The sequence below is a fragment of the Zosterops lateralis genome (assembly GCF_965231275.1).
Source record: "Zosterops lateralis genome assembly, chromosome: 17".
Lineage (NCBI taxonomy): Eukaryota > Metazoa > Chordata > Aves > Passeriformes > Zosteropidae > Zosterops > Zosterops lateralis.
In genome coordinates this window covers 11,552,011-11,579,541 of record NC_139777.1, presented here as the reverse complement: position 1 = coordinate 11,579,541, position 27,531 = coordinate 11,552,011, and the positions used below count along the sequence as shown (strand labels likewise).

The 27,531-nt window shown below is 38.5% G+C and overlaps 3 protein-coding genes across 6 annotated transcripts in view; 2 read left to right on the top strand and 1 right to left on the bottom strand.

Moving 5' to 3' along the window:
- GNAZ (G protein subunit alpha z) overlaps positions 1–2,072 on the top strand; it is a 60,485-nt gene extending 58,413 nt beyond the window's left edge. For all 4 annotated transcript variants that reach the window (XM_083873998.1, XM_083873999.1, XM_083874000.1 and 1 more), the window contains one exon: positions 14–2,072. In XM_083873998.1, the coding sequence (XP_083730124.1) occupies positions 14–358 (345 nt within the window). In that variant the 3' untranslated portion in view covers positions 359–2,072. The remainder of the gene's footprint in view (positions 1–13) is intronic.
- RSPH14 (radial spoke head 14 homolog) overlaps positions 1–7,468 on the bottom strand; it is a gene marked incomplete at both ends in the record, with an annotated part of 71,795 nt that extends 64,327 nt beyond the window's left edge. Inside the window, 3 exons of the mRNA XM_083874302.1 lie at positions 5,587–5,705; positions 5,892–5,994; positions 7,270–7,468. Of these exons, the coding sequence (XP_083730428.1) occupies positions 5,587–5,705; positions 5,892–5,994; positions 7,270–7,468 (421 nt within the window). The remainder of the gene's footprint in view (positions 1–5,586; positions 5,706–5,891; positions 5,995–7,269) is intronic.
- A 4,407-nt stretch (positions 7,469–11,875) lies between these two features.
- RAB36 (RAB36, member RAS oncogene family) lies at positions 11,876–23,115 on the top strand. The gene is made up of 10 exons (XM_083873651.1): positions 11,876–11,965; positions 13,115–13,203; positions 15,769–15,834; positions 16,499–16,600; positions 18,260–18,324; positions 18,917–18,968; positions 20,319–20,400; positions 21,375–21,465; positions 22,008–22,127; positions 22,360–23,115. Exons 1-10 carry the CDS (start codon positions 11,897–11,899, stop codon positions 22,422–22,424), a joined length of 801 nt encoding a protein of 266 aa, XP_083729777.1. The 5' UTR covers positions 11,876–11,896; the 3' UTR covers positions 22,425–23,115.
- The last annotated feature ends 4,416 nt before the right edge of the window (positions 23,116–27,531 follow it).

Genomic DNA, 27,531 nt, shown 5'->3' with positions numbered 1-27,531 from the left:
TCCTCTCCTACAGAGTCGAATGGCAGAAAGTTTGCGTCTATTTGATTCCATCTGCAACAACAACTGGTTTATCAACACCTCCCTCATCCTTTTTTTGAATAAGAAAGATCTGCTGGCAGAAAAAATCCGACGCATCCCCTTAACAGTGTGCTTTCCTGAGTACAAAGGCCAAAACACTTACGAGGAGGCAGCAGTCTACATCCAACGCCAGTTTGAGGACTTGAATCGCAACAAGGAGACCAAGGAGATCTACTCACATTTCACCTGTGCCACTGATACCAGTAACATACAGTTTGTGTTTGATGCAGTGACAGATGTCATCATTCAGAACAATCTCAAATACATTGGCCTCTGCTAAGAATCCTTTGGTTTAATCTGTTTTCCTGGAGTGATAAAAAAGGGGCTAACCTCTTCTACTTCCGGTGGAAAAAAATTGGGCAATGCTTAATAGCCCAAGGAGAGAAAAGGGGAAATCTGATATATGAACACAGTTCCTCTTATGCCCCCTTAACCTGCTATATCATTTTCCCCAAATATCTGTTCTGGAGAGTGAGAGCCTCCTCTCCAAGAAAACCAAACAGCCCCAGTGAAAAAAAAAAAACCCAACCAAAAACTCAAAAACCCCCAAACAAAAACAAAAAAAGTGATTGAGGCCTAATTCTGTGGAGATGTTTCACCACAGTCACTGCACTTTTATTCCATTTGTTTCATTCCATTTCCTACAGTGGGAGTGTTATCATGTTCTGTGTAAGAAATGACTCTTCATCCAGTTGTCCTAAAATTTTATTGACATAAAAATATAAATCTGGTGAGTGACAGATGAACTTGTTTGCAGGGTGTGGAGCAGAATGCTTGTGTTGGGGAGAAAAGCTAGTTCAAACCAGAAGCTACTGAATGAGAGAGTTTAAGCAAAATACTACTTAAATTTGTAGAGAGTGGGCATGCACCCAAAATATTGGTATCCACAGTCAAGAGTATGTACACATCCATCATGTATGCACATGCACATGACTCTCAGCATATACTATGTACACACCTCTGCTTTACTTTACTGTTCCTCATGGACACCTTGCCTATTAAAGGAATTGTTGGTGCGCAACTGTTTTGTGATTTCCAAACTGACTAGCAGCTCCTTCTGCTCTTTATGGCTTCAAATATGCAGCAAAACTACGTGAAATGAATCTTTGAATAGGCCAAATTAAAGGTCGGTGTTTCTTCTACTGATAAGGAGTTTTATACATCAAAACAATCTCCTTTTACATCTTTTTTTGCCAAACCTTGTGGTGTTTCATGAAAAACCAAATTATATTTAAGGAGTAGGTTAGTGTTCCTTTTTTAAATACAGATTTAAAAAATAAATCACAAAGCAATTTTTTAAATTATTGTTGTAGTGTCTGGATTGCTGAATGTGAAAGTTGCCAATGGACAATTCTGTTCCACTGCTCCAAATACCTTCTGGGTATTGTAATATTGTAACAGATTTCCCAAGAAGCAGGAGCCATGGAGATTGTGTAGTATATAGCCTCCAAAGTCTTTTTTTGTTGGTTTTTAAAATTATTTTTTAAATGTGATGTGTTATTAGAAGGTTAAAGATGAGCGATATGAACAATATCTAAATGTCTTGATATTTCAATTTAATAATTTAAATTATTTACAGTTTAGTGAAGTTAAGGAAACTGAAGAGATGCAATCCTCAGCTCCAGGTTTCATCTCATAAAGAAACACTACTGGATGGAGTAACATTCCGGCAAAAGTTTGAATGCATAAGAAGCTCTGTGGGACTGGAAATACTGGAAAATCTCATATGGATTATATAGACCTAAGTCTTTGGTCAGTTGGTTCTTTCCCCTGCCATAGAAAAGACTTCTTAAAGACTTCAGTGTAAAGTTGGTGTGTAAATATATGTTTGATAACTGTAAAGCACATACGTACACAGAGACACAGACACACATGCACACTGGAAAATCACCTTCTACTTTTGTTCCCCCAATGTACTATGATTAGTGCAAGAAATCTCAGCCAAGGGCTCTAAGAAAATTAAAACAAAATGGTTAATAACATCAACATTTAAATTGTCCACTTCAAAAATAAATAATTCAAATGATACTGAATGTGTCTATAGTGTGTTCCTTAAATAGTGTTACAACAGTTACTTAATTGGATAATGTTTGTGAAGTTTTCTTCTAATCTAATTTTGAACAAGATATTTTATCCCTGTACTTCAAGCATTCTCTGCCACCTGCTACACCTGAAGAGTAGAGGCAAAAGAGCAAATGAGGCTGTGCCTTCAAGGTATAAAAGGTCTGTCATGGCACACAGATTTTAGGTCTCACTTGTAGTGAGGAGGTACTGCTGCCTGCTCGGGGTATTTGCACTCAGGCTGCTTGGCTTGGTGAGTTTACTAAAATATGTATACAGTAATTGCTAGTACAAGTTCCTTTAAACTTTGTTTACTATTAAATTGCTATCATTTACCTGGGAAATCGTGCAGTATTTCTAGACTAATTTGCTTTTTACATGTAATATCCAATTATTAGCCAGTTGAATTGTGGAAAAGGTGGGAAGTGACTCAGGGCTCCCTTTTCCAATGAATGGTCTATTGGATGTTGTGTCTCCTTCACCTCTTTCTTTCATTGGACTGTGCCCATTTCAGACTAATGAAAGAAGTGACAAGAAAATACTATCATTCATTATAGCATAGCTTCAAGGTAAGAAAGCTGGATAAAACCAAAAGTATAGTCAATTATCAGGAAGGTAACAGACACTTTATATTAAAAAACAAATCTTTATTCAACTGGGAAAGTCTTTCTATCCTAAGTGTTAGAGACAATGAAGTGGAGAACCTAGGACATTTTAACAAAGGCCCAAGGGGATTTCTAAAGGAAAGCAGCCAGTTCCACTCCTCATTGAGTGAATGCTCTCTTGGAAAAGAGAAAAGAAAGAGAAGCACCACCTGTGCTCCTACTTGACTTAAAATCAGGGCATGGGGAAGAACAAAGAAGTAAATAATTACCTTTAAATAATCAAGTCATATAATCATGTTATCTGAATAGCAATTTCTTGTTATTAACTCTCTAATAATTTAATTCCTATGATGATTTTGATTTTAGCATTCTGAGTAATTCATGGTTACTCTGTTTATTCTCTGAGGAATTCAAGATATTAAAATAAATTATGTTTTATACAGAGTTTTCTGTACAAAAAATTCTGACTGTATAAGAAAACTGAGGCACAGCAAAGTCAGAACTAAAAAGTCTGTTGGCTGAAGACAGGTGCTGAAATTAAATCCCTTGACTCTTAGTCATTCACCTGGATAAATCATGCAATTAAATTTGCATCTATTTTCTCAGTTCTCAGGTTTATCAGTGATGCAGTGCACTGCCACCTGAAAGAGCTGCATTAATACAGCTGGGATTTCACTTCACCTGGGCAACAATGACATTCACAGAAGAGATGTCCCATCTGCTGCAGTAAGAATGCCATCTGTCCTTTCAGCATTTGTACTCCATACAGCAAAACAAGTTTTGAAGGGAAAAAGGTATCCTTAAAGAGTCCTTATCCACACATTCAATTGGTTATGATTTTTCAAGGGTGAAAGAGTGGAGACACAAAGAGTCAGCAGTGTACGAGAAATATTATCTCTTGGGCTCTTCCCAAACAGAGGTTCTGGCAAGCTTAAAAATCCATTGCCCCATCCATTCCACCTCAATCTTTGCCTAAAAGGATTAGGTACCCATAAATGACAGGATAGGTAATGGGTAAGAATTATTAAACCTTTCCAGTGTTAACAATATCATAATGAAAGATATTTTTTCCCAGAACTATTTTTGCAGTTGCTATTTTCGAGGTCATTTATCATTGCATAACACCCTTTCACTAACATTGTCAAGTATTATATATGTCAACTAATTGTTTTTACAGAGAGAGGAAGTTTTGCTATTAATTTCTCTAATGTTCTTAATTTTCTCCTCCTGCTGGCCCTCTTCTATCCTCTTCTATCGTCTTCTATCCTCTTCTATCGTCTCCCTCTTCTATCCTCTACTGAATACATATATCTATCTATTTTTATCTTTCTTCTGCCCATTAATTCTTTTCACTAAGTTGTTATTTCTTCTGGAAGTGTTACTCCTCAGTGTTCTCCCAGTCTTTGTGCATTCTCCCACCTTTTGGTTTTTAACTATCCCACAGTTCCTGGAAGATACTGGTATGCATCCTTAAATTTAGGAATTGAAAATACTCTGTAAGTGGATTTGCTCAAAATAACCACATTTTCCTAAACTACTCCTGTTTGGAGAAAGACCAGGTGGCCTGTCATAGAGCTATCTGGAGTCACTGACCACTTCCCAGTTAAAACAGCTACACTTCATGCCAAGGGCACGTACAGCTTCTGTTCCCTTTAGTCTTGCACAGAACACGTTGCTTTATTGGCCCTGCAATTCACCTCAGCTCTAGAGAGCAGCACAAATGGAGCAGTGGATGCTGCCGTGGCCGCTGACCTCCCCCAGCTGATCCAAGGTACATCCATCTCATTGTCTGGATGGGAGGTGCAGAGGTGAATGCAAAGAGAAGGACAGACACTTTCTTGGCTAGCTGAAAAGGGCTGAATTACCAACGAGAGACTATTTCTGCATCTGTAATGTGTCAAATGAACTATGTCAGGCCTTGTGACTCTTACTACTTAATGGAAATATTTCTGGTTATCCCTGATACTTCCCCAAATCGTCTCATAGCAAAATGTTTTGCACCTTTTCGTTTTTCTTTTAAGTAGCCCTCTGTATGTGAATCCATTCTACACTGACACAATTCTGCTCCAGGACTTATCTTCCAGCCCTTAAATAAAGGCATATATATTTTTATAGATACATTATATTTTAATCTAAATAAACAGAATACATGACTTAAAAAAAACACCTTTTCCAAGAGTAATTACTCAGAGCTGCTTTTACAGACTTTTCTATACTGATGTTCACAAAGTTGTTTAACCCAAGATATTAATATCCTTCATGTGAATGGAATTATTGAAGATTTTAAAAAGGATTGCTTGCATGTAAAAAAAGGTCTTTAGATTTTTTAGAATTCATGTACAGTTAAGAAGGCTCTAAGCATTCATTTGGTCCTTTTTAAGCATCAGTAATGAAACTGAACTTCTCAGACAATACATTTTGCTATGAATTTAAACATTATGGCTTTTTAACTGATATTTTCTATTGAAATTTTAATCTTAAAATTATAATTTTGATCAATTGGAAGAGAAGTTTAAGACAAATGGAATAGGAAACTAATGCACTGTGATGAACAGTTGATCCACACCTTGAACCAAAGGGACAAAGTGAAACTTTGATGAAAGATTCTGAAATACCAACTGAAGCATGCAGTCCACAGAATCTGTACCTTGAGCAGGTAGCCTTAACTTGCTTAAGACCTAAGAAAGTTAACTAAGTAAAATAAGCAAAAATAGACAAAATACTGTTTTTAAATGGGAGTTTCAAGGGAAATTGAATAAATTAAATCTGGAGCATAGATGAATTTACCTGATTTCCTCTCTGTGTTGTCTACTTGAATACTTAACTGCTTAAAACCCCCTACCTTGAGGTAATTTTGCCAGCATGTCAAAAGTCTGATGGGTGTTCCTCCGACAGATATCTACTGGATCATCCAGGAGCCCAGCAAGGGCAGAAATGATCCCGCCTCGTATCAGCCCTTCCCTAGAAACAACAGTGGAGGACAGATTTAACCCCACATAATAAACCTTGTATATATTTGAGATATTTAATCTTAACTGCTCTTCTTTATGCTGCATCTGTCTGAGACAAAACTTAGGAAGTCTGTTCTTCTTTCTCATTGAAGCATCACTTACCATACGGTTCAGCAAACTTTGGAATTGCACCTACCTGCCAATAGTATGTGAAGTCATTATAGAAAGAACTTCTGTTGCTTTTTGCCGGACAATTTGATCTTGATGCTCCAGCAAAGTCTTCAGGCTATCCAGGAATCCTATGAGACATCACAGAGACAAATGTTAAAATGCTCACTTTAACATTTCTTACCTCCAGCATTCATTTGAAATAGCAATATTCATTGTTTATCTCACAATTTGAAGTGCCTCAGAATTTTCAGCTTGTCCTGACAGTGAAATTCTCATTGTCATATCTCAAGTAAGGAAGAAAATTTCAAATTTCAAGGCCTACTGCCAAAAATGTCATGCTGCAAACAAGCTCCTGACTCCTTATCAAGTTCAATCCTAATTCTGCAAATATAAAGTGACATAACTCTAAAAATAAGTCAGTAGAGAGCTACTGATGTCTTTAGAAAAGCATGTTTTTGCAGGATTGACACTGACTTGTCTTCTTTGAACAGAAATAAATGTGGTGAACCATTAATGATTGTGTATACACATATGGGCACTGACCAAAGCCAAAAAAACCTAACAACCTCAAACTAAAAACAATCTCACATTGCTTTGGCAATCAAACTGCTCATCAAACACTAACTTAATAAATTTTGAACATGATTATTCTCTTTTACGAGAGGAAAAAAATACAAAGGAAGTAAATTGAGAAAAAAGCAGTAGCAAATAAGGAGGTTTTTTTCTGTGTTACATAATGAGCTATGTAGATACACCACAAACTGCTAAAAATTGCAAAAATAAGCTAGAGGTTAGAGGGTTTTGTTCCCCCAAAATTGAAACTCAGCATTCTTCCAGGCTTTCAAAATAAGTGGTGGCCAGATGTAGTCCTGATGAGTATGATAAATTTGGTTATATTCTTTTCTTTTCTAATTTCTCATTAAGTTCCATGCAAGTGGGTGATGATGGTGATAGGGTTCTAACTTTGAACTAATTAAGTGGGTTTTATTTTATTTAGCCTATGTTAGGAATTAGCTGAAATCAGAATCAAGTCTGGGGCCATGGTTTAGTGGTGATCATGGCAGGGCAGAGTTAACAGTTGAACTGGATTATTTTAGAGGACTTCTCCAACCTTAACAATTCTATGATTCCATGGAAAGAAAGATTCTGCACTATTTTCTATTTAGGGGTTGATAAAACTTACAGTGAGCCATTGATGAATCCTAAAGTGATGATAATTCTTATAGTAACTGTCATGCATATGGTATTATAATACTCTTTACCTTTCTAAGGTAAAACAAACAGGGAATTTTTCCCGGGCATCTTGAGTCATCAAAGACATTGTAAGGAAAAAGTAACGGAAGAACGTAAAGTGGAGTTCCCCCTTCAGCCTGTGTCAGAGCTAGTGAGAACAGATCACTTACCTAACGCTATTGCCTGGTAGACTTTTTCAGGATCGTGGACCAGATCGCAGAGAGCCATCAGCGCCCGCTGCTGTGTCAGCAGCTCGGGGGACTGCAGCTCCTCGTTCAGCTTGGGAAGGGCCCTCCGCCCAAAGGCCAGGGCGGCCTTGGTGGGGTCTGTATCAGGGGGCGGGCAGGCCGAGATACGAGGCTGCGCCATCCCAAATCTTCCTGACAAAGATTCTCCCTAACCCCAAAAATACTCCAAAACGGCTGTACTTGGTGACTGGGCAGATAATGTACCATAAAGACACCTACTGACATTAAACAGTGCTCTGTGTTCCCCAGGAAGCTCTTCTAGCAAACATACACTGGCAGGAAGCTGTGAAACGGGCTGGAATCGTGCACCATCAGCACTAACGTGTGTTCATCTGCTGAATTGTCTTAATCTGGTTTAATTCTCACTGAACACTGTAAAGAAAAGAGAGAGAAAGCTTAACTTCAAGGAAGGATTTTAAAACTGATAGAGGGAATGCTTTTTTGAAGGGTTTAAGTGAAGCAGCCCAATGCCCAAGATCGGAGGGGGCTCAAAATGATAAAATTAAAGCAAAGGGAAAGAAAACTCCTCTTTTTTCCCCAAAGAAGAAAAGAGAAAAAAAGAAAGAAAAAAAAATTAAAGGCATCTGGCTGAAATCTGCCCTCAGAATTCGGTAATGTTTGACAGAATACGTGAGGGCTGCTCTCCCCCCCATTCCCCACCCTTCCCTCAGCACGGAAATCGCCTCAGCTGACTGAACACTAACGACCTCCAATATCGAAAACTGCCAACAACAAAAACAAAACTTAAAACAGCCTCTAAACAACTCCACTTCTCCCTCCAAAACAAAACAAAACAAAACAGAGGAAATACTCGAGGGCTGTGTGCCATTACCCAGCCCCGGCTCCCTCTCCTCGGCGCCGGCCGGCCCGCAGCGCCCGCGTGCCCCGGTTGCCACAGCGCCCGCTCTTTGCGTACGCGCCTGTTCGTGAATAGCGCCCAACGCCGCCCGGCCCCGCGCCACCAGCGTGAGTGAGCTCCGCGTGTGGCAGCGCCCACCCCGAGGCCGTTACGTCAATGGCGTAGTTGGCAGCGCCCGCCCCGAGGCCGTTACGTCAATGGCGTAGTTGGCAGCGGGGCGGGCGGGGCTGAGGCGCGGCCGCTGAGGGGACCCGTGAGGGGCCGGCGGTGCCGCCGTGAGGTCCCGCAGTGAGAGCGGTTCTCCCTCGGTTCTCTGCTAAAGTGTGGGGTGTCTCTCCCCGCCCCTCTGTTTTCAAAGTGATGTCACTTGAACAAAATCGAGGAAAATTCAGAGCGAACAAAATGGTGGTCGAGTTAAGGGCAGAAATCCGACAGGGCAGTGCTTTAGGGTACAAGGGTTGAAGGAAGCGCAGTAGTTTTGGACTAGGTTTTCTTTCTTATTCTTCTCCAGAATGTCGCTATGAACAGCTAGAATGTGTAGTAAGGGTTTCCATTATTACTTAGTTTCACATAACTGTTCAGAGGAAGGGGAAGAACGGATCTTTGCAATGTTGTGGCACAATTTAAGGGTGTTCTGGATAGTCGGGTGTTACTTGGCATCAGGAAAAAACTCTGAACAGCTTGTGCTATAAAAGGAAAGTGTAGACGGTAAAGTCATCAAGATGTTTTTTCATTACATGAATAACAATTGTAATAATCAAAGTTCTTTAAAAGGATTTTACAAATCCAAAGTCATTCTGATCAGCTGGATTAAAATGCATCACAGGAATAGGTTCTGGTTTGTTGATCTTCAAAATCCATAAAAGAAAAATTGCTACTTCAAAAATGTATTTTCTGGAAAAGGTTCTTTTTTTCTGCAACGTTTTAGAGCTGGTTATTTACTTTACAGGTGATTTAACTGAAATAGATTAGATTTGCACTATATACTTGTAAAAGTTCACTTGATTTCCACAGGAAGAACATGAACTTTTCTCAGTGTAGAAAGAGCAGGACCAAACCAAAGACTTGTCCCTGAGTGTTACCTCTGCTTTTGGTGTGTCGTTCTGTCTTGTCCTTCACTGCAGCTTGGAATACTGATTTTGTTAGTGGTCGTGATACTAATTTATTTTATGTTTGCCTTCTGAATGCCTTCCTCACATCCATCCTTTGTCTACCCACAGAAGCTGCTGGCACTACTGTTCTTGCAGTGTTGAGATAAGGAGGGTTGTGATGCCATGGAGACACTGTGTTCCCAGCCCTCCCTGGTGACTGCATCCCCTTTCAGCTCTTTAAGAAGAGAAAATACGGATCATTCTCAGTATTTTCAGCAGCTTTTTGTTTCTTAAATTCTTTTCCTGTAATGATGTGTCTTATTTGTTGACGTGGTAAGTTGGGATGTGCTTATGTGTATGTGAGATTTAGATTAAATACAGTAAGTGAAGATGACCTCTCAATTTTGAAATATATCTGTGTGGTTGTCTTGGTCCCTCCTGTACTTTGCATTCACTGAGATTGTTGAACTGGGGTTTCTGTAGCTTAGTTTGTGAAAGAGCTCTAGCAGAGGAGCAGTGAGTCAGTCTGTGTACACACGACAGGTGTTTACCATGCTTAGGAGGTGTTGAACTACTGCTAGAATATGCAGAAAGCAAGTTAGTGTCTGAAACTCATGGAGTTTTTGTTTTCAGAATTATACTAATAGTTCTGGCATTAATTAAGACATTAATATTGCTGTAAAGTCATTCAAGCTGGCCAGAAGGGCAGGAGCACCATAACAAGGGTGTAGATCTCTCGAGCTCTGTATGGTCACGAGTAGCCTAAGTAGAACTCTCCAATATGGGAATAGATAAAAACTGTAATGTCACTTCCTTTGGTGAATAACCCATCAGCTACAAACCTGGGGTTCACTGTGGGGAAGTGGCTATCTTGGTAAGGTTGAGATCATATTCATGCCTGAAATGATTTAAAAGCAATTCCTCACGGAAGAGAATAAAACATTAATTCTAAGTAGTGGACTAGTATTTTTTTAAGCATTATTCTTTGTGTATGCTTGTAAAACAGAACTGTAGGGTTTTTTCTTCTGTACTTGCACACTGTTTAAAATTACTGGTCCGCTTTGATGTGCCCTTTAACATTTTTAGTCTGCTGCAGAAGTGGGAGAGGCTTGTCTCCTGGTTCAAATCCTCTTCCAGCTTTATCAAAATGTGACTGTTAGAATGGGAGACCTTTGTTTTCTCCTGAAAGGTGAAAAATTTAAATCCTAATAAAAGACACAGCAAAATCTTTTAGCATCCTAAGTTGCACTCTGGCTTACTAAATACTGTCTAAATTAATTGACAATACTTAGGTAATGCAAAAAAGCTGTGTAATTTCTTATTCCTTGTCTTTGATGGTTTTACATTAGAAAGCAAGATTATTAATGAGCAGAAAGACATTTATATAATTCAGAATGTCTCATTAATGGCATGCGCATTCTGACTTTAAAGCTGTGATGAAATCAAGTTGAAATGCTGAAAAAATCCCTCGGGAGTTCCTTTATAATTGCTGCTATGCTTAATATTAGCACTGTTACAGTTCCCACTCCATTAGTTCCTTGTCTAATAGGTTAATCCTGCTCTTTGTATCCCTATATACAACGATCTTCGAAGAACATGGAACTGTTTCCTTAAACAGGATTAGGGACCACTGGGTTTATCAAGGAGCAATTTCTGATCAAAGGAATCTGTATGACCACTAAAATGACTCTGTTGTTTCAAAACTACAGTTCTATGTATAGTTAAATTACTCCAACTCCGCCTTCCCGATCTTCTGTGGAAGAAGGGGAGGAAGGGAATTGTTGCAAACTTGTTGCTATGGCCACGAAGCAGTGGCTGAGCTGCTTGAATCCTGCTGCATCAGCTGCGGCTCGGTGAGTCCTTCCTTACACTTTGCTACATGATGAAAATGCTCCCATTAGAAATGTTCTTTTGAACGGCAGTAAGAAATCGGTGCCCTAATCAGGGTCCCCTCCCCCAGAAACCCACGAGGTTTCCTTACATAACCAAATTGATATATCTCAGGTGAGACATCTGAATGCATTTGTGATTTTCATGTGAACATTATTCTTTTTCCATGTCAGACAGATTTCGTTATTTCTGAGCTGATCTTGGATGAAAGTTTGATGTTGTGCCACGAAATGCAGCAGCTTCATCTTTCCTCCTGCTTCTTCTGACCACATGAAATCTGGGATCCCCTAACATTCATTAATGAGCTTAGTACAGAGGCATTTGAAACAATGATGAGCAAGATTTTAAAATTGGACACTGCAGAATCCTTTGAGGGCTAAACTGCCAGCACTTGGGTTGGATAAGTGAACAATTCTCTGTCCTCCCAGGGAACTGGAGTTGGTGCCTTGTAGTTTCAGAAGGCCACTGGTTGCTACTACAGCAATGCAGACTTGGTGGTCCTTTTTACAGGGGAAACAGCTTTCCTTCCACGCAAACCGAGTTGAAGAACTGCCAGTTGTGCTGAAAAGAAAAAAGGAAAAAAATAGATGACAAGTCTGCAAGAACTTGGTCAGTTTTTCTAAGGTTGTCCCTGTATTGAGGTAATTCCTGACTACTGTGTTTCTCTTTACATATTTTCTGTCTTGTAGAATTTAACTGAACTTGGAGGATGAAGTCCAGCCTCATGCATTTGGTTCCCCCAGTGAGTAGAGAAAGAATAATCTCCCAGTTTCCCAAGGTAAGCATTTTTTATCCCTTTGGTCACTGTATGTAGCCCGTGCCACACTGATCTATCGTTCCATTGTGCTAATATGATATTTTAATTTAATTTAATGTACAGTTGTTGTCTTCAGTTAAAATTGCAAATTATTTAAGATTCTTTCAAAGTTTAATGTGAACTCATAGTCCCCTTTAATGTTGATCTCTTTAATAATAATCCTCATTCTTCTTTCTAACCTGTACAAAAAGTGACTCTTGTTACAGAGGTGTTATCTTACAATATTTGTCTTCTTTTTTCAGCAAAACAATGATAATTACATGCTTAAAGATCTCCAACACTGGGGGCAAAGAGGAACCATAGCTGACATTAATTTGCCAAGAAATCTAATTAGGAGGCTTTGGTTAAAGAATTTGAGGCACTTTTAATTTTCTGTTTGTACAAGAACCTTAGTCATACAGTAGATCAAACGTAGTAGGCACTGTAGAAACACAGACAGAATACCTTTGATGTCCCCAAAGACTTTTGTATTCGAAGTATAATGGAACAGTTAAGGATAGGGAAGGGCAAGGATTTACCGCATTTTTTTTCAGTTGTTCAAAAGATCCTTTTAAGGGAGTTCACTTTTTTTCCATTCTTGATCTCAGCCTCATATTTTGCTTTTAATTTTATGAAAAATACCACAGGTATTTTAAGCAAATGCAAGGTAAAATATATTTTTACTGATTTTTAATTAATTCCCGTTAAAGAGCTAGGGATAAAAACAGTGCTTTACACTTATAAAAAATTGAAAAAACTTCATAGTAATGACTTGCTGGTGGTGTGCTCCCATCCATGTTTGTCTTGTGTGTCTTAGATTATTGGGATAATTGAAGGCACTTAGTGTTGTACAGAGTGATGAGCAGATGGATTTGGTCAGGGGTGTTTAGGCAGGACACTGGCACTCAGAAAGGTGCTCAAAGGATGGTGTTGTCCCAAGGAGCTTTTACAAACACAGCTCTGGGGAAACCTTACTGCCTTCTAACCCAGCCTACCCCTTTCTTATGCCGGGATAACTCTGTTCTTGATAAACCCTGTGAACGAGCATTTAATCTGTTTTTTTTCTCCCAGTTTGGCTTCTTGCCAAGTAGCCCTTGCCCAGTTTATCCCAGAGCTGTTCTCTCTTTTCAGTGGTACACACCTGAGGCTTGTCTGCAGTTTAAAGAACACTTCCATGCACAGGTCAGGACTGCTTGTCAGCAGAGCATTGGAACAGCTGGGTAAGTTTGTAATAACCCAGGTATGCAAGGAAGAAAGTATTTTAAGCTCTTTATAGCCTCCTTTCTTCATTGTCTTTCCCTCCCTCATTCCTCATGTTCCTCACTCCAGTATGGTTTAAGGCAGCTGAGCCCCTGCAGGGGACAGTTCTCTGACCTGTTCCACAGTACATGAATCAAGTGCTTCTTCTTCTGCTGGGATAGGTAGCATTGATAAAATGGTGTAATCATTTAGGAACAAAAAGGGTTTTAGCACCCTTTAAGTAAACACTCAGTTCAAAAGATCTAACAGATCCAGCCTCGCTGTGTTCTCTGTAGGTGTTCCAAAGGAGCAGTTAATAAAGGAGGGATGTAAAGGCAGCAGTTCTAAGTGTCTTGACACATCTAGGAATCTGGTGTGGTTTTTTTTGTTTGTTTTGTTGGTTTTTTTTTTTTTTAAACTTTTTGAAGTATACAAGCTGAGAAGTTCTCATAAATGGTTCCTTAAAACTGGAGCAAAGTTCTGGTAAATATATAGCATTTAAAAATCAAAACAAGTTGGTTTATTCTCTACTAATAATCTTGAAGTTGTTTTTTTTCCCCCCGCATTATCTCTCCTCCAGAACTGTTGCTATTACTGATTTAATTATTAAAGCAAGGCAAGAAAGCTAAAGTGTGTTGAAATCATCACTATTCAGCTAAAATAAATGGCTGTACATTTTAGTGATAAATGCTTCTGGTTTCAGTGTGAAGGATCCTCCATAAAGTGGAGCTCCTATGAATACTGACAATTAGCTCACTATTCCTCCAGCTCCAGAGTTGCTGACATGAGACTTGTCATGATAACCATCTTTAAATGCAACTTTTTATTCATTTCACTAGGGAGTCTTGCTAAAAAAAAACTTTTTAAGCCAAAATATGTCACCCTGAGAGACACCAGTGACTTTATTCCTTTTTTAGAAACACAGTCACTATCTTAGTTTCATGTAAATTTGTTACAAGTGTCTGGACAATTTTCCAAGTGAGACATGCTTTATTGAATTGGGGAGTTTTTTCCTTCCATTTCCAAGATGTATTTGTTTGGGATTTTTATTAGTAGTATTTTTAAAATTTCTATACTAAACCAACTCTTTACATAATTTATTCTGGTAACAGAGTATTACTAAAAAGCTATAAGTTTTGTCTTTGTGAATAAAATTAAGCTACTTTTCTGTCACTGCTTTTTAGATATGATTTTTATTTGATCATTTTAGGTAATTTTTTACTGGAATGAGGGTAGGAAGGGCAGCCAGAGTGTTTTGTACAGTACTTGTAAAGCTTGACAGGAATAACCATTCTTTCCTTTTCCAATATCCCAACTAATAAAATATTTCTTTGTCTTTTGGAAAGCTAGTCTGATAAATTCAGTAGCTAATGGCTGTGTTTAATGCTCTCCTGATGGTCCATCATTGTGTTAAATGGTCTGATCTAGGGAGTTTTTTGGGGTTTTTTCCCAGTATTTATGGAATTAATGAAACACACACCTCTAAACCATCACTTACTCTTTGGCTTTTCCCTTAAGGTCGTTGATTTTATTCAGTATTTTCTCAGTAACAGTAATGAGGAGCTCAGGGGCCTGTGATCACCCAGTTAATGTTGACTGGCACACAAAACTTTTTATTTCTTTTTTGGAAATATTAATCATGCAGTTTACCAGTCAATTTTTCAACTATTTAGAGTAGATAACTCGGAATCAGCATCACATGGAAGTTGATGTAGCCAGAAATAGTATTCAACAGAGGATTTACTCCTTTGTTAAAAAGTCATTCCTTGATAGAAAAGAACATTTAAACCTCTTAAGCCATTTTTGTAGCATGTGCATAAGAGAAGTCAATGCAAGTTTATGTCAGCAAATAAACTTAAATTCACTTATCCACCTGGATCTCCTAAATGAGACACAGTTTCAATTTTAAGAATGCAGGCTGAGTCACCTAAAGCCCATCTGCTGTATCCTGTGGGAGGACCTAGAGCAAAGAGGATTATTTGCATGAAGCCAGGTTCAGATTAATATTATTCCAGATAGTCAGAAAATGTACTGGCTTTAACCCTGTGGGCTGTTTTCCCAGAGGCACATTCTGCAGTGGGTTCTTTTTTTATCAGCAATTTCTTATTTCTGCTTCATTTGTAGTATTGAAGGCAATGAGAAACTTGGGATAAATTGGAATGCAAAGGATGCAGAAACACTATGGTCTTATGTGGAAACTTACGTAAAATTATGCCAAATGCATATACTTGTAGGCAAAGCAATTTTAATAGAATAAAATTTGTTCCACTGATTTGAAATTAAGAAGAAAAAAAAAAAAAAAAAAAAAGGCAGAGTAAAAAATGGGCTATTTCTGCTCCAGAAGGGTTTGGTTTTTAGGTGTCTTTCCTTATCACAATTTAAGATTCAGATCGTGCAGCACAGCGGCACAGAGATAAACTGAAGTCACAGGTACTTGTGCTCTTCACTTGCAATTTAAAGATCTAAACCAGAACATTTAGAAGGAGATTACTACTAAATTGAAATTACTACTAAAACTATGTAATATTTTGAAATATTTATAACAGGCTGAAAATATCCAAAGTGGTTGTGGTAGGAGACCTGTATGTTGGGAAGACCAGTCTTATCAACAGGTACAGTATATCTCAGCTGATGGTTTGATTCTCCTGTTTCTCCAATAAATGTTATAACATTTCCATTGCTGGCTGTAAAACAGTGCTTCATGATTCTGGTTTGAACCTGAACCAGTATTTACTTTGTGGTTCTGTTATTAAATGAAGACAAAATGAAGCCAAGAGTATGAGACAGTCTTGATACATCAACACAGAAGATTGTGCTCTAGCACTTCAATCAGTATATGTTACATTCTGAGATATTTTTATCCAGTCAAATATGATACAGTGTTTTCTTAAGGAATCCAGTCTAAAGGCTAAAAAAGTGGAAAAAATTTCCAGTGTCTGAGTCTTGGTTTCATTTGGGTCATTATTTAGGACTGAAAATATACTCCCTTGTAACTAAAACTGAAAGATACTGTACCTCCCTTGAGAGCCCAAAGATGTTTTATTCTGAGTTTCATACTATCCTGAGACGTTACAAGATATAAATGCTTTCTACTTAGTTAAACAGTATCTCCTTTTCTTTTAATTAGTGTCTTGATGTTTTCTTTGTCTGCTTCTACATCACATAGCACATCCACAGTTATTTTTTTCTTCTCTTCATAATTTACCTAGACAATGTTAGTTTTGCAGTTATTTGTAATTGTCTTAGTAGTATTTCATCCCCCTTTTTTAATTGCAGATTTTGTAAAGATAATTTTGACCGAGACTACAAGGCGACCATTGGAGTGGATTTTGAGATTGAACGTTTTGAAATAATTGGAATGCCATATAACCTCCAGATGTGAGTTGAAAGAGCATGGTTAAGCAGTGCACAGAGTACAGTCTCAGCAGTGCTTGAATTGCTGCAGGCTGTAGTGGAATAAAGATTTTAAAACTATAATACAATTACACAAAGGAAAATGTGATCTGAAGAAAAGATTCTGTCTTTGGACTTGCAGTTTTAGTAGAAATTTTACTCTTGGATTTCTCATCCGTAAAAAGTGTTACAAGCTTGTCAGTGAAAATCTTGGATGTCTTGCACTATTTCAGTGGAGTCCTGTCTTTTTTACTCAATGCTTATGAAAGAGAAGTGAAAGCTTTTGCCACAGCCTTGTCCAGTGCTAGTATAACCCGTCTGTGATTTGAGTTTAGTAGGCACATTGAGACTGAACTTGGCTTTACTGGGGGTTTTATTCCTGCAGTGATTGAAATTTCTGTTGAGGTGTCTAGTGATTTCACATCTCTTAATTAGCAACTAATTTATTATTCCTAAATCATAGAAAGGCTGGAGTGGTTTTATTAGATTATTAGAAGATTTTATTATAATATCTTTGATTTTCAACTTTATTTGTCAGACTAGTGGGAATCCTGCCCTTCTTCCACCTGCTTTGGGTCTGTGGAGTGGTGTCCCTTTGTGTTTCTGGTGGCCAGCAACACTGTTCTGTAGAGGGCATCATGGAATGATCTGTAGTGACCTAGAGCAGAAATAAGATGCTTTGCATGAAATAGGATGCTTTTCATATTCTAGTACATGAATCTTAAAAACTTTCTTTACTTAGGAAAACTTTTTTTCTGATGAGCTCACTGATATAAATAGATGGCTTGTGGTATTTATTGAAAAAATACTTAAAAATCTTTTCCCACTGATTTCACTGCAATTGTGTTTGGGAAGTTCTGCCAGGTGCTATCCTTTTGGAACTTGAGTCTCTCTAAAAATCTAGATTCACACATCAGCGTTTTGCAAACTGAAACAATAAGGTCAGGTTGCATTATCTGCTAAGTCTTCAGAAGCTGGGTAGAACATTTCCATATGATAAGCACTAGTGCCCCCTCTTGCTGAGAGATTTCCATACAAGATATATTTGCAAGTATCCATGACTGGCAGTACAAGGCTACAAACCCAAACCTCTGTTGTGCTGGCAGTAGCTGAAGGCACTGCATGTCGTGTTCATTAATAAGAAGGACATTCTTGATTTTATTTAATGGTGTCATTAGTACCTGGTAGACTGAGCTGCAGGTCTCTAATTTGTAGTGGAGGGACAGATATCTTATCTAGCAGTTGCAAGATTCTAACGGGCTAATGCATGACTTAGCTAATATTAGCACAGAAAATTTACAAAACTAGATTTAAAATACATGTAAATTACATAGGTGAAAGAAAAAAAAATGTTTTAATGAAAGGATATAACCATGCAGAATACAGATATTTGAATTGTCTTCAAAATTGTTAGTATTTTTTAAGAAAAGGTAAAAATGGTATTCTCATGTCTTCATTGACTAAAAGAGCTTTACTGTATTTCTGTCATTATTCTGTTAATGAATAACATGTTCCAGATGGTGACACTTCTCTGGTATCACATTCTTCTCTGCCTTGTACCAGTCTGCTGCTTTATTAACATGTTTACTCAGGTTACCCTGGGTTTCATTAACCTGAAATTTCTTTTTTCCTCCCATTGCACAGATGGGACACAGCAGGTCAGGAGAAGTTCAAGTGCATTGCATCTGCTTACTACCGAGGAGCAGAGGGTGAGAACAATATTAATTTGATCCTGCTTTTGTCAGGAGGTTGTATTTTGTACAGCAACATATATCCACATTTCCTCCTTGAGAAGGTACCTATAGACACAGTGTGGTGGAGTGGATTGTCCATTATTGCAGGGAAAAAGGGATGAAGAAGTTCATGACTTGATGTGTTGTCACATCTGCAAGCTCTGAGTGTTCTGATGGTGCAGTGATAGAAAGTGGCACTTGTGACTATGGGGAAAAGAATTTGAAGTTGGGTGAGATTAATGCTGCAGTTGGAAGTGGATATTTCTGGCTTTCCCTTTGGTAAGAGACAATCCTGTGGGAATGAATGGTCCCAAAATGAAAAGGGTTGATAGCACTGTAGACTGCAGACTATAGATAAAATGTTGAAGACTAAGGACTTAAGTCTTATTGAGTGCTAAAAAAGAAAAGGAATGAGCAAATGGATAGTCTTCCACCTCCTATATGTTAAATCTGTTCTTACACCTTATACATAAACATTCTCTCTGTTTAACAAGATGGGTTGGAGAGACTTCTGATACACTTTCTAATTTAATTACTTTTTTTTTTCTGTTCTTGTCTTTTATTGCAGTTATAATAACAGTGTTTGATCTGGCTGATATCCAAACTTTGGATCACACCAAGTAAGTTTCTGCATTTTGGCTTATCTTTTGAAGGTTTTTACAGCAGGTTTAATTGCCTTCCATATGTAGGTGTTAAGAACTTGCTGGATCATTAGTGTATTTTCTATTGAGCTAAGAAATTAAAAATGACAGTCACTAGTTTGGATTACATAGGGAGGGATTTTTCTGAAGAAAATGCAGAGCATAAATCTGAACTGCTTACACTTGACTTCCTTTAAAGTCAGTGCAGAGAGAGGCACTTCAGTAAGAGCTTGATCCTTCCAAAGCTAGACATGCAGGAAGAGATGAAGTGCACCTGAAAAGTTGCTATAAATAGAATACCAGGCTGGAATCTGATATAAATTATAAAATTGATGAGCTGCATCTCATGCATAATGTCTCATTTGAGACATTTCAAATGAGCCTTTCATTTTTCAGGGGCACTGTTATCCCTAAATTTTCTTTTTTCTAGTTTCTGTGATTCTGATGGGAGATAAGCTGTCAAAAAGAGGGGAGAAAATTAAAAACTCCAAGTATGTGTAGCTACAGCTAAACTTACTAGTTCAGATCCTTGTAATGATTTGGTAACAACAACACATTGTTATGAGTAAACTCATTCTGCTTCAGTGCAGGCTACAAAACCCCACACTGCTGGCTCAGCTCAGAGCATATGTATTTCTAACGTGCTGTTGTGACTGTAATGCAGGTACAGACTTCTTTACAACCTGTACTCTGTCTTATTTGAATGTGTACTACGGTGCTTAGCTCATTTACATAGGACTTTGTAAAATAATATATATATTAGTGTCTCTGCTTGGCTGAAAGTAATTGAAGCCTGTGAACCTGATTTCCCACACACGCACACACTGCCTTCCCTCCTTGACTTGTGTTGGATGACTCAAGAGAAACTTGATTGCCAGAGTAACAAGAATATAAAAGCTTGTGAGACAAGAATCATACAGCCTTGATAGGGAGCTGTTTTATAATGCTGAATAGATTATTTCACTCTTTATTCCCATTTCTATCTAACCTGCTGTGTGGTTCATACCTTTTCAGTTGCTTCTTGCTTTCTTTTCTTATTCCTTATCTCACACCAAACTTTACCTCTCTCTTACACTGAGAAATATCCTCTCTGGGTGCTAAAATGATTGTTGAATTTGTACTCTGCCATGGGTATGATTTTTCCTTAGTGGAAGACATGTATTCAAAGGAGTTGGAATAGCTACTGCTTTATCTGTCTAGAAAAAAAGGCTTTTGATACTCTCACCTAAGTTCTTCCACTCACTTTTCTTGTGACCCTATTATCTGTCATCTTGTCCTGTACTCCTTGTTCCTTCTGACTGATTCTGTCATTTCTGTTTTGTATTTTAGACAGTGGCTAGAAGATGCATTGAGGGAGAATGAGCCAGACTCCAGCTTCATCTTTCTGGTTGGAACAAAGAAAGATTTAGTGGTGAGTAAATTGAGTACAGATAAGGAAATCAGATTTTCCCTAGTTCCTCAAGTGATTTCCCTTGCAAAGTTGTGCACAATGTCATTGAGATAAAGACCTTGAGCACAAAACTTAAAAGGTAAATTGAACAGCACACTTGAAACCAATTTAAGAACAGGCTTTCTGAAAAAATGGGTAGTTAGTTAAATATTTCTTGCATGACATTTTTCAAGCATAAATAAACATACATCGTGATCTTGAAGGTTTTGTTGTTGCTCTGTAACATAGGTTTTCTTCTTCTCTCCATTTAAAATAGCTGCTGTATGAAATTTACAGCATTATATGGGTTTTTGTTATGCCAGCAAACCTGACATGCTGGATATGAATCCTGCAAATATGGAATTCTAAGCTAGATACTCACAACTGAGTATTGGAGTTCAGAGAGCTGTTGGAAAAATTAGAGAGGAAATGGTTTTTAAGGGATAGTGTGTTCATTATTCAGGAACAGGGAAAGTTTCTTACTTAATTGAATATCACAACATTTTCAGAAGAAGAGGGTAAATGCAGTCTCTCTGTACAATTCTCAGTCCTGTGTTTGTCTTTCTGTAGAAAAAAGATTTTTGAAGTTTTGTAAACAAACTTGCTTCTTCTCTTACTATTTGTCCCACAACTCTTCTGCTGAGGTGACAAGGATTTAAAGGCCATTAACAGGGCTGCTGACTTGATAGCTCTTTACCAGGGAATGTGTTAGATACAAGAGTCACTTGTTAACTCTTGTTTCAGTGCTGTGGGAGCTGAGTGGAGACTTCCATTTAAAGCCAGTACTAAATACTTGAACATTCTTGCAGTCCTGTCTAATTGCCCAAGTCTGGACAAGGTCAGAAAGGCCACTGAGAAAACTGGAAGCATCACAGTGCAGGTGCTCTGGCAGTGCCTCTGCGGTGCTTCCAGCCCAGACACACTTCAGCTGAAGTTGTCCCCCGTTGTTTGCCCAGTCAGGTGCTGTGTGCGAGAGGACAGAGCTGGAAGCCATCCGCTTTGCCCAGGAAATGCAGGCAGAATACTGGTCGGTTTCAGCCAAAACAGGTAAATTACTGCAAAGGATGTAAAGATAGCATAACCACTAGGGCTCATGTTGGAGTGGGAGGAATTTATTATCCCCCCCACCCTTGCCAGTTTGTTGTTGTTGTTCTTGCATTTTGTTGCTATTAGAAACTTCAGGTTTATTAATGGCTGATTTTATTTGAGCATTTGTATCTGTGCTTTCACTGTCGTGTTTGCAGAAAGAAGTAATCAAGCTGCTTTGCAGTATCTGAGCATGTTTAATTCATAGTTAGTTACATAAATACACATGTGCACTACTACTCAACCTTTGCAATGGAAAAAGATTACACCACAAAATGAATTCTCTCCACTGCTGGCTAAAAATAAAGGTGCAGCACAGGGTACAGCATTCCAGAGTAAGAAAATCAGAAATTATTTCTGCAGTGATCAGAATAGGAGACAGATTGTTGAAGAGGCCTGTTCTGTCCCATTGAGCAGTCAGCTGTTCACAGATGTGCTTGTTATGCTTGATCATCTGTTGATGTGCCTTTATAAAAACACATCATTTCTGTCTTGTTTCCTAGGAGAGAATGTCAAAGAATTCTTTTCCCGAGTTGCTGCCTTGGCCTTTGAGCAGTCCATGATAAAGGAGCTGGATAACACTCCTGGGCACAGGGCCCAAATTGGGGCAGGAAATCTCATCAGTATGTGGAATTTCGCTTTTTGTGTGCATTTTCCTTGTTTACAGTCCTAAGGATTGGGGAGGTTTTTCAAGCATTAGAGCCAGTTTCAAACACCTGCAAGCATATTCATATCATTGTCTGCCCAGGTTTTAGCACACAGGAGTGACTGGGTCTGCATCCAGCTTTTCTTACCCTTAATATCAGATGGAATAATTTCTTGTAAGTTGATTTTATAACTTTTTTGTTTCCATAGAACTAGAGAAGAACATTATGGAAGTTCCAGAAGACAACGCTAAAGTCAGCCTGAGTTGCTGCTAATGTCAACTCTTTCTGCAAGTGCAACACTTCTCTGCCACAATGCTCTCAAAGCAGAAACAGAGAGCTTTAACTTTAGAAATGAGGGAGGAAAAACTTACCCAAACTTTCTTGCTGAGAGTTCCCTTCCTGCTGCAGGCTCCCCTTGCAGGGTGATACAGTTGTTATGTAAACCTTTCTCTGTGTAGTTGAAACAGCATCCTTGTCTTAATGCAAGAAGACATTGCCAGTGCCATGGGCTCACCTGGCTGCCAGAAAGGCTTGTAGTCAAAAATGATGTCATTTTAGTGTGTTGTTTTTTGATTATTCTCTAGAAATCTTAGCTAGTGATGTTCTCGTGGGAGCAAGAAACAAGTGGCAGTTCAGAATGAAGGGTGCTATCAATATGCTTTTGCCTTTTAAAATCATAATGTAAAATAACTCTGATTTACTTTTATGCATTCCAAGTATTTTAGAACTATTTGAAAATAAATATTCTTAAGTATCAGGCCTGGAAGTACACAAATACAGACTGCATAGTTTCCACTGTGGTTTCTCCATCCAGGAAAAATGTCTATTACTTTTCATTTTCCACTCAAGAATCAGAGCCCAGTATTAAATATTTCCAAGCCTAAAAGAAGTCCAGGTAGGAACTTGGTTGTTTTAACAAAGCTGTCTAATATTTTGAAAATATTGCTAGATAAGAATGCTATTCTTTTCCATTCTCTTGAATAAGAAAGAATGGTCACACAGGTGCATAATATGGAAAACATATTATTTCCCTCTAATTTTTCCAATAGCTCTCTGAACTCTAATATGCTGTTTATCTAGCTTAGAATTCTATGTTTCTAGGATTCATATCCAGCATTTTAGGGTTGCTGGCATTAAAAAAAAATATAATGCTCTAAATTTTGTACTGCAATTATTTTAAATGGAGAGAAAGAAGAAAACCTATGAACAGTTACAAGGTACAGTTTCCTGAGGTATTTATTCAATCATTGCAGAAAGAACAGTATCTCTAAAAATAATTATAACAATACTCATATTTAAGCTGCTGAGAAATAAAGACATTTGTTAATAAAGAAATGCATCAGTCTGAAAATATTCTGGATTCTCTGCCATTTCCCCCACTTTGATAGGAAATGGGAAAAGTAGAGAAAAGATAGCTTGAATATGCTTTTATTACTTTTTCCTTTTGACGTAAGTTAGAGCAGCTTCCTAGAATATGATGAATAGAGATCTAGGAACTCAGTGTCTTTTTTTATCAGACAATCTTCACTTTGGCAATTGTGCTGCCTGTTGGCAAGGACACAAATGTAGCATTTGGTGGAAAAAATGAGTCTGTGAGGGTACGAAAGGAGCTCTTTATTCAAATGTGTAATATTTCAATCTTATGATGTTCTATGCAGTTGTTCAGTTGCAGAGTCTGTTTCACAAGGGAGGTGACTTTACAGTGTGCTGTGCTGGGTGGGCAGTGTGGCTGTGGCCTTTTTGTTTCCTGAGCCTGAGTGGAGGTGGTTCACTCTGCTGCAGCAAATCAGGTTAGCTGGGCTTCAGTGCTGATATGAGAGACAGTGTTTACACTGCAAAATGACTCGGGAACAAATCTAAGAAAATATCTGGTTTTGGGGTTTTTTTCTCGCCAAGAAATATATCTCCTAAGGGTTTCTTCTGTTGCTGAGCTCAATTATTGTACAAAGTCACAGAGATGCAATCTCTTCAAGAACACAATCATGTTGCCTGGAAAATCAAATGGGACAGTTTTTTCCTAGGGATTCAGCACACTGCATGATGTCATTACTGTTCTGTATCATCTGGAGTTCCAAAAACTTAACATACAAGTGCAATACTCTGTCAGTCATCAGCTCTCATGGGACAATAGCTGAGTCTGTATTAAATGATGGATGCTTTGAGACACTGTGTTTTTTGGTTAGTGTTTTGTTGGGTTTTTTTGTTGTCATTTTTTGTTTGTGTTTGTGGTTTTTTTGCTTGCTTGGTTGGTTTTAAGGGTGTTTTTAGCACCACTGAAACCTCCCCTGCAAAAGAACTCCATATTAATAATTTATCATCTAAAATGAATCTTGGATCATGTGGCAAATGATGATTTGCTTAGGAAAGCACAAAGGAAGCCAATTATAGAAAATAAATATAAATTTGTAAGTTCTACCTGGCCAATACCTGTAAATCCATTCTATCAGCAACTTAATTGACTTTGAAAAAGCCTTAATATTTTGGAAAACAGTGTTGAAAAAACTTCATTAACTCTAACTATAGGTAGGCTAAGCTACAATTTCTATACCAGTTGAAATCCCCAGTGATCATGGCAACAGTCACAGTTTCAGCTTCCTTGTGGAATTTGCAGGTGAGAAATTGAAGTTAACTTTGGAGTCAGTCTGAAGCAAAGGTAAAGAGCATTTGAAACAATCCATTTCCCAAAAGAAGTACTAAAGTTGTGCTGTTTCTTGTCTTTAATAAGTAAAAGCATGGATTGTGGATACATTTGTGCTGAGCAAACCCACTGGTAATGGATCAAAAGCCATTTAAGAAAGCCACCTGACAAAGATAATTTCTTACTATAAAAGCTTGTTCTTTTAATTTTTAACGGTATTTCACATTTTGAGTTGTTATTTGACACTTAAAGTATCATTGTTTGTATTTACATAGGTCATAGAATTCAGAACTTTCTGAATTTCCCATTGTGGTGGAACTGGAGTCCATTCTCCATGAATAAATCTGTCCCCCTCTGTGTGTTTTCTGCTTTCCATCAATAGTTAGGGGTTGTTCTAATGTAACACACTGGGGAGTGAATGCTTTGAACACTCTGTACCACATCTCTTAAGTGTGCAAATGAAATGTTTGGCAAGCTGTAGGAGAATATGTATTTGGTGGTGGAGAGGGTTGATCACTTTCCTGTATTTTTGGCCTGAAAGTTGTTCTCACAGTGAGAAATTGCCATTGTCTGAATTTGGAGGAGAGTTACTTTTTTTCCCCCGGGTTCGTAGAATGATTTAGGCTGGATGGGACTTCCCAAGGCCTGTCAGCTTTGTCAAACTCTACCCAAGAGTGCTGCTTTGTGTTAACAAAAACCCGATTTTTTTGTTTCAGCCACATGTTAATCAGAAACCATGTATTGTTTTTCATTTTAAAAGCTCAGCTTAAGTCCTACGGTTATTTTAATTTTTTTTTTCTTACAAAACCCGCGGTCCTTCCGCTTGGGATGATGCTGAAGAACAGTTCTCCAGTGACAGACAGACAGCTCGAGAGCTTTACCCAGAGCCAAGCGGCTCCTCTTCCCACAAGAGGGAGCCCAGCGGTCACTGCAGGATCCCATCCGTGCGGCTCGGAAGCGCTTTGCGCTCTCTCGCCGGCCAGCAGAGGGGATGTGCCGGGCACGCCGGCCCCACTTTAGCCCCTCATCTCAGGATTCTCAGTCTCGAATCCCAGGTATGTGTCCGTCACCGTAGTCTTAAAGAAATTTTGTATCCAATTAAAATACTGCTCTGTTCAATACATAAAGTATCAGCAAAAATTCAGAGAACACTTCAATTCCCAGTGGAATTTCTGGAGTTGTGCTTCCTCAGTAGATAAAGAGGGTGTAGTTGTTTAACAGTATTGTTCACTAAAAGGTAAGTGTGCACATAGAAATGCCTCATCTGACTCATCACAATTCTTACTCCCTCCAGAAAGGACACAAATGTCAGAAAAGTGGACCCAAATAGAAACTGCTCTAGAAATAAATCAGAATGGTGAGCCTTTAGTAAAAGTTCTGAATGAATTCAGAACATATCCCAGTGCTGTTCACATACCTGCTATTGTTTATAACTATGCCAGTACTAGAAATACATTGCACGTCAGAATTTTTTTATCAAAGTGCTAATAAGCAAACAAAAAGAATCAATGGAGATAAGGCAATTTATTTCTGTGACACATTGAGAAAGATTTATAGAGTTATTTATTAAAAATATAGATTTTATTACGATTTAGGTCATAATCTGTTTTCCATATAGGTCAGCCACTGCCTGTTATGTGTTAAAAGCTGAGGAAACAAGTGCAGGAAAAGCAGTTAAAGCCAGGAAACAAAAACCAAGAGGGATGAACTATGCAAAAGTGAATACATGAGTAGCCGTTTGTGATGTAGCTGAAAATACCCCCAAATATTTTGATTGGCATATAAAAAAGCATGGAGAGGAAAACTGCTTAATGGATTTTGAAAGAGTCCATATCTCAAAGGTAAGAGAGCTACTCCCATGGAGTTGTGCTTTTCATTCCTATGGGATTTTATTCTTATCAGGGCTATATCCCACTCTTTTCTAGCAATGTGTACCAGAAAAGAAATGCTTCACCACAAACATGAAAGAAACAGTTTTATGGAGGATATAAGGGGTACATATCACCTTTTCCTGTCCTCCAAACAGGCAAGATGGAATTTCAGTTGTATTTTTTACCCTTTTTTCAGAGGTTGAATTAATACACAAAAAGGACATATGCCTTAAGCAAGGTTAAGAAGGAAGTGTGGTTGAGTGATTTCAGAAGGAAAATAATACCCAGCAGCCAGAATTCTGTCTGAATCTTTTGTCACCCTTCACCCAGAGGTGAAGTGTGGGACTGAGTTACTGGGGCTAAAGAATACACAGGACAAAAGTGAGACTAATGCCCAAACAAAGCAGCCTTTATTGTCAATATCAGAGTTATTTTGGTGTCCTGCTTGCCCATCACAGAAATCCAGCTTGTCATTTATTGGCAAGGAAGGCAGGATTGAGGGAATGACAAGCCAGGTACTAACCAGCACTTACACGAGTGGGGGAGAAGTGACGTATGAAGGTGAGCTGCATCAGTGCCTGGAGCGGGGAGCCTTGCTGTGAGCACAGGAGAGAGCACAGAGACATGCTGCTGGTTATACATAATATATGAGGGCATGGCTGTATGGACGGGAATGGATACCTCCCTGTGCACATAGCCCTGCGTGCATGGCACGGTCTTAACCAGTCTTAGTACGGTCACGTCTGTACGGTGCGATGATGCCCAGGCCTGTGGCCGCAAGGGCGAGCGGGCGGGGAGCGCTCACGCCTTTGCCTTTGTCTCACGGCCGGCCGTGAGGAAGGCGCTGGGCCGCCCCCACCCCCGCGGATCC

Excerpts from the sequence above, each read along its gene's own strand:
- RAB36 (XM_083873651.1), top strand. The coding sequence starts at position 11,897 with ATGAAGTCCAGCCTCATGCATTTGGTTCCCCCAGTGAGTAGAGAAAGA. Across the intron at positions 15,835-16,498 it reads AAGACCAGTCTTATCAACAG|ATTTTGTAAAGATAATTTTG; the intron begins GTACAGTATATC and ends TTTTAATTGCAG. Across the intron at positions 22,128-22,359 it reads TGGGGCAGGAAATCTCATCA|AACTAGAGAAGAACATTATG; the intron begins GTATGTGGAATT and ends TTGTTTCCATAG.